Source organism: Mandrillus leucophaeus, unplaced genomic scaffold, assembly GCF_000951045.1.
Source record: "Mandrillus leucophaeus isolate KB7577 unplaced genomic scaffold, Mleu.le_1.0 Scaffold274, whole genome shotgun sequence".
In the NCBI taxonomy this organism is placed as follows: domain Eukaryota; kingdom Metazoa; phylum Chordata; class Mammalia; order Primates; family Cercopithecidae; genus Mandrillus; species Mandrillus leucophaeus.
The window spans coordinates 1,336,238-1,342,424 of record NW_012102854.1 but is presented as its reverse complement, the minus strand read 5'-3'; the positions used below and the strand labels follow the sequence as shown (position 1 = coordinate 1,342,424).

The window sequence follows — 6,187 nt, the reverse complement described above, 5'->3', positions numbered from 1 at the left end:
AATCTTGGCTCACTGCAACTTCTGCCTCCTGGGTTTAAGCAATTCTTCTGCCTCAGCCTCCCGAGTAGCTGGGACTACAGGTGCCCGCCACCACGCCCGGTTAACTTTTTGCATTTTTAGTAGAGATGGGGTTTCACCATGTTGGTCAGGTTGGTCTGAAACTCCTGGTCTCAAGTGATCCGCCCGCCTCGGCCTCCCAAAGTGCTGGGATTACAGGCGTGAGCCACTGTGCCTGGCCCTGTTTTTCATTTTTTAATTGTTGAGGAAAAATGAAAAAAGATAACATTTGTGACACAGAAAAATTACATGAAGTTCAGATTACAGTGTCCAAAAATAAAGTTTTGTAGGAACATAGCCACACTCATTCATTTATGCATTGTCTATGGCTGCTTTTACTTTACAGTGGCAGAGTTTGTGTAGAGTTTGAAGAAGACCGTATGTCTCTCACAGCCCAAAGCGTTTACTATCTGGCCCTTTTCGGAAAAAGCCTGCAGCCTCCATCTGCGCTTTAGAGAGCGCATATGGTCCAGCACCACGGACAGCGCTTTGCACCATGCTGGTGAGGAGCTAGGATCTGATAACAGTGCCCTGTATCGGAGGTCGTCCACAGAGACAGAAGGAAATCCTTGGACCAGAGGTGCCAGAGCATCAGCCAAGGCCACACAAGAAATCAGGGGTTCTGTCCCATCTCCCTAACTGTGCAGCAATGGGTGGGGGTTGGCTGGTGGTCAAAGTGCCTGTCTGTTGTTTTTGCCTGTACAGCCACCATCCTCACTTCCCTGCGAGCTCTCTGTCCCTCTCCCATTCTCAGCCCAGTGAACTGAGTGGGGCTGGCCCCTACTCCCTGATCCCATGGCGAACTGACCCAGGCCTCTCCTGTTAGCATATTCCATCCCCTGACTTAGGGATATGTTCAGTGATGAGAATGTGACCCAAACTAGACCAATAAGTGTCAGCATTGGGCATTTGGGGCCACTGGAAAACAGGCATTCTCTTTCTTTGAAGATTTCTAGTCTTGTAGGATACAAATCTAGATTTTCTAGGAACACTTTTTCCCTTTCTTTTTTGAAACATGGTCTCTCAGGCTGGAATGCAGTGGCCCAATCAGGGCTCACGGCAGCCTCAACTTCCCTGGCTCAGGCGTTCCTCCTACCTCAGCCTCCTGAGTAGCTGGGACCACAGGCATGCACCACTATGCCCAGTTAGTTTTTTAAACTTTTTTTTTTTTTGACACAGAGTCTTGCTTTGTTGCCCAGGCTGGAGTGCAGTGGCATGATCTCCGCTCACTGCAACCTCCACCTCCCAGGTTCAAGCGATTCTCCTGCGTCAGCCTCCTAAGTAGCTGGGATTACAAGTGTGTGCCACCACACCCGGATAATTTTTGCATGTTTTGTAGAAACAGGGTTTCACCATGTTAGCCAGACTGGTCTCGAACTCTTGACCTCAGGTAATCCACCCGCCTCAGCCTCCCAGAGTGCTGGGATTACAGGCATGAGCCACCATGCTTGGCTTAACTTTTTTTTTTTCTTCAAGATGGGGTCTTATTATGTTGCCCAGGCTGGTCTCCAACACCTGGGCTCAAGCAATCCACCTTCCTCAGCCTGCTGAGATTAGAGATGTGAGCCGTGACCATGCCTAGCCATAATAGCATTTTTGGGGAGGAAAATTCTGGGCCCAGCTGGGCCTGATGACAATTGTATGCCTTGATTTTTCAGTTGAATGGGCCCCCAAATTTTCTCTTTCTCTCCCTTTAATCAGTGGAGTAGATACAGCTAATTATCTAGAAAAATTCATGTCTACTTCCTTCCACAGCAGCAGAATTGCAGCAAGGCACATCGCTGCCAAGCTAGACCATATTTTACAGCCTCCTTTGCCATCAGGTGTGACCGTGTGACTCTATTCTCATCAGGGGAGTGAGAGCAGAGTGGTGTGCACCATTTCTGGGCCTGGGCCACGAGGCAAGGTTGTGCCTTCTCCACATTCTTTCACCTTTTCCCCTTGGTTGAACCCCCAGTGAACTGCCTCATTCATGTAGACTTGGATGACTTGAGCAGGGCCGCTTGTGTCTGACTGTGAAAAAGAAATAGATTGCCGTCTTTTTTTTTCACAGACAGGGTCTTGCTCTGTTGCCCAGAGTGGAGTGCAGTGGTGCCATCATGGCTCACTGCAGCCTCCAACTCCTGAGCTCAAGGGATCCTCCTCGCTCAGCCTCCTGAGTAGCTGGGACTATAGGTGCACACTTCCATGCCTGGCTCATTTTTTAAATTTTTTGTAGAGACAAGTCATTATGTTGCCCAGGCTTGTCTCAAACTCATGGGCTCAAGCGATTTTCCTGCCTTGACCTCCCAAAGTGTTGGGATTACAGGCATGAACCATCATGCCCAGCTGACTGTCTTCTTTAAACCACTGGATCATGGTCAGGCCTCTTTGTTACAGCAGCTAGCTGGCCCTAACTAATACAAGCAGTAGGAGGTAGGCTCCCAGCACTAGCCAGGAAGGATGGCTGCTGATGCAAAGCTCCTCACCATCTGCACTTCATCGTAGAGGGGTCCCCAGGCTCCAGATCGGGGGTACGTTCTTTCTACCTCATCATACAAGTGCCCAGGGAAGGCCATATCCTCATCTTCACCTGTGAAACCTGGAGTTGGAGTGGAAGGGAGACACGATCAAGGCACCCAGTCCAGGCGTCGGGGGTACCTCTGAGTGGGGTCCTAACTCACCTCGGGAATAAGACACCTCCTCCTGTGTCGGGGGCAGCTGGGGGCTGAAGTCCCTCAGGGAGCGGTAATACGGCTCTGCCTCTGTTGTGCTGACCTGTTCCCCGCACGCAAAACAGACAAAGCCGTTTCCATCCTCTGACCCCACGGTCCCAGGAAGGGCAATGATCAATCTGATGCTAACGGCAGCGTTTCAGTCGCTGTCGGTGCCCTGACTGTGGGGTCACCAGGGCCACCCCCACTCACCGTGGAGCTCCGAGTGTCCTGCTCTCCTGTCCACTGGCTCTCCTCATATTCGTTCCTGACTCGGTCCTCCGACCTTCCAGGATGGAGGTGTGGAGGGCAGTTGAGTGCTGCCCCCCACCACCCATCTCCCCCAAACCTCCTCCCTCAGAGCCTTCTTTACAGAAAAATATCCCCACTTACTCTGCCTCTGTCTTCCCTGAGACGCCTGAAGGAAACAGGAATAAAGGGCTCAGTGACCCCATACAAGCCCCTCCCCTGGTCCCAGGAAGTTCCCCATCACCCTCAGGTCTCCACCCCCGCAGGGAAGGTCTCTCCTCACACTCAGCAAGACGCCTGAGTCTCCGCTGCCAGAGGACCCCCCCGACACAGGAGGCATTGGAGAGGAGCAGAAGCCCCCCAAGACCGAGCAGCACAGGCAGCAGGGGCAGCCCCGAGGGTCCTAGGGGTGGAAGATACCCCTCAGTGAATCCCAGACAACAGACTGTAGGCCAGGAGTGGGTCTCCCCGAGAAAGCCTACTCCTGAACCAAGTCCCTCCCCCAGGGTCAGAGAAACAGATGGAGAGGGGTCTCTGTGCCCAACCCTTCTGCCATCCAAGGGCAGGTGGCTTCTTAAGTCAAGCCATTAACAAAATGTCCTCCCTTTGCTTGAACTCTGCAAATTCAGAACTGAACTCCGGACTCAGGAGGGAACTTTAGCTCCTTAGCTGGGCACTGAAGACTTTCTGTGGTCCAGCCTCTTCCAACGCCTCTAGCCATGTCCACCAAACTTAGATCCTGGTACTGGACTGTCCAGCCACACAAACCAAACCAACCACTAGCTGTTTCCGGAATCACTGAAGCAAATTCACACCTCAGAGCTTTGGAATAGCTAAGTGTTTGTCCTCAAATGTCCTTTCTTGTCAAGCAAACTTCTGTTTGCCTTTCAAATTCCATCTCAAGGTCAGGCGCTGCGGCACATGTGTGTAATCCCAGCATGTTGGGAGGTCAAGGTGGGAGGATCGCTTGAGCCTAGGAGCTCAAGACCAGCCTAGGCAACATAGCAAGGCCACTTCTTTACAAAAAATTTAAAAGTTTAGCAGCATGGTGGTGCATGTCTATAGTCCCAGCTACTCGGGAGACTGAGGCAGGAGGATTGCTTGAGCCCGGGAAGTCAAGGCTCCAGTGAGCTATGATAGCACCACTGCACTTCAGCCTGGGCGGCAGAGCAAGAGCCTGTCTCTGGAAAAAAAAAAAAAAAAAAAATCCCATCTCAAGGACTTCTTTATTTTATTTTATTTTTTAATTAAGATAGAGTTAGTTGGGCGTGGTGGCTCACATCTATGATCCCAGCACTCTGGAAGGCCGATGCAGGTGGATTACAAGGTCAGGAGTTCAAAATCAGCCTGGCCAACATGGTGAAACCCCGTCTCTACGAAAATACAAAAAATTAGCCGGGTGTGGTGGCAGGCATCTGTAGTCCCAGCTACTCGGGAGGCTGAGGCAGGGAAATCACTTGAACCAGGGAGGTGGAGATTGCAGTGAGTCGAGATCACACCACTGCACTCCAGCCTGGGTGACAGAGTGAGATTCTGTCTCAAAAAAAAAAAAAAAAAAAAGAGTTTGTTTCACTCTGTCACCCAGACTGGAGTGCAGTGGCACAATCTCAGCTCACTGCAACCTCCACCTCCCAGGTTCGAGTGATTCTTCTCCCTCAGCCTCCCAAGTAGCTGGGACTACAGGCACATGCCACCACACGCAGCTAATGTTTTATTTTTTATTTTTAGTAGAGACAGGGCTTCGCCATGTTGGACAGACTGGTCTTGAACTCCTGGCCTCAAGTGATCTGCCCACCTCAGCCTCCCAAAGTGCTGGAATTATAGGCGTGAGCCACCGTGCCCGGCCTCAAATGACTTTTTTCCACTAACTTCCATCCCAGTCAATATCAGGCTGACTTGGCTGCTGTATCGCTGAGGACAAGTCTGAATCCCTCTAAGGCATCTGTTAGGTGGCCATCTCCCCTATCTTCTACTAACAGCACTTTTTTCCCCTGGAGAGAACAGCCACTCCCCACTCTCAGTCTTGGGCTCAGGCAGGACTCCATAGTGGGCACATGGCCTGGCCTGAACAATAAGAGTCTCCATTCCTCTCTCCACAGTGATTGTTTAGACACAAGCATTTGACCCAACGTGTGTTTTTAACAAAACATTTAGGACAATTCTACTAGCTATCAAGAAGACAGAGGTTGGGGAGGGCTTCTCTGCCCCTCTGATTGAAGAAACTCAGAAAGAAGCCACCACAGATGAAGGCAAAGTTGAGAGAGGGCGAGAAACAGATCGCTGGTGAGATTTCTGAGCACCTGAAAGTGGCCACACTTGGAAGTTTTTATTTCATGTACCAAGCCTTTTTTTTCCCCTTGAGACAGAGTCTCACTCTGTTGCCTAGGCTGGAGTGCAGTGACGTGATCTCGGCTCATTGAAGCCTCAACCTCCTGGGCTCAAGAAATCCTCCCGCATCAGCCTCCTGAGTAGCTGGGACTACAAGTGTGCACCACCACGCCTGGCTAATTTTTTTGTTTTTGTTTTATAGAGATGGGGTTTCACCACATTGCCCAGGTTTGTCTCCAATGCCTGGGTTCAAGTGATCTACCTGCCTCAGCCTCCCAAAGTGCCAGGATTATAGGCGTGAGCCACTGTGCCCAGTCAAGTCATTCTTTTATGTGTTGACAAAACAGCTGTATTTCTGTCACTTGCAACCTTTTTCTCAGGCTCTGAAGGGGATTGTTTGCCAAACGGTTGCAATCCTCTCCTGGTAGTCACATCCTTGAGTGCAGGGCCTTTGCACACTGACTCTGCGTTGAGCCATGTGACTTGCTTTGTCCAATGAGACAATAGCAACTGTGACAGAATCAGCTAGTAAATTGGAACGTACTCTCTTGCTGCTTTTGATCCCTGTTACCACCTTCATGTGAAAAAGTCAAGAAGAGACACGTGCCTAGTTATCTCCATGGTTCCAACCAAGAGGCCAGATGACCATCAGATGTGTGGGAAGGGGACAACCCTATACCACCCAGTCCAGTGGAGCTGCCCCTGACTGCAGAGATTACTTAAGCCAGCCCAGACCAGCGCCGTTCTGCCAGACTCTTAGAATCATGAGAAAGAATGTTGCTATAAGCACCCATGTTTGGGGTGGTTTGTTATACAGCAAATGCTAACTGATGCAGGCTTCTTACAGGACATGGAGTGAG

The 6,187-nt window shown here is 50.6% G+C and overlaps 1 protein-coding gene across 1 annotated transcript in view; it reads right to left on the bottom strand.

The window, feature by feature from the left end:
* NPHS1 (nephrosis 1, congenital, Finnish type (nephrin)) overlaps window positions 1–6,187 on the bottom strand; it is a 36,028-nt gene that overhangs the window by 2,365 nt on the left and 27,476 nt on the right. Inside the window, exons 21-25 of the mRNA XM_011984872.1 lie at window positions 3,283–3,444; window positions 3,144–3,168; window positions 2,964–3,036; window positions 2,721–2,814; window positions 2,526–2,638 (exon numbers count right to left, since the gene is read on the bottom strand). Of these exons, the coding sequence (XP_011840262.1) occupies window positions 2,526–2,638; window positions 2,721–2,814; window positions 2,964–3,036; window positions 3,144–3,168; window positions 3,283–3,444 (467 nt within the window). The remainder of the gene's footprint in view (window positions 1–2,525; window positions 2,639–2,720; window positions 2,815–2,963; window positions 3,037–3,143; window positions 3,169–3,282; window positions 3,445–6,187) is intronic.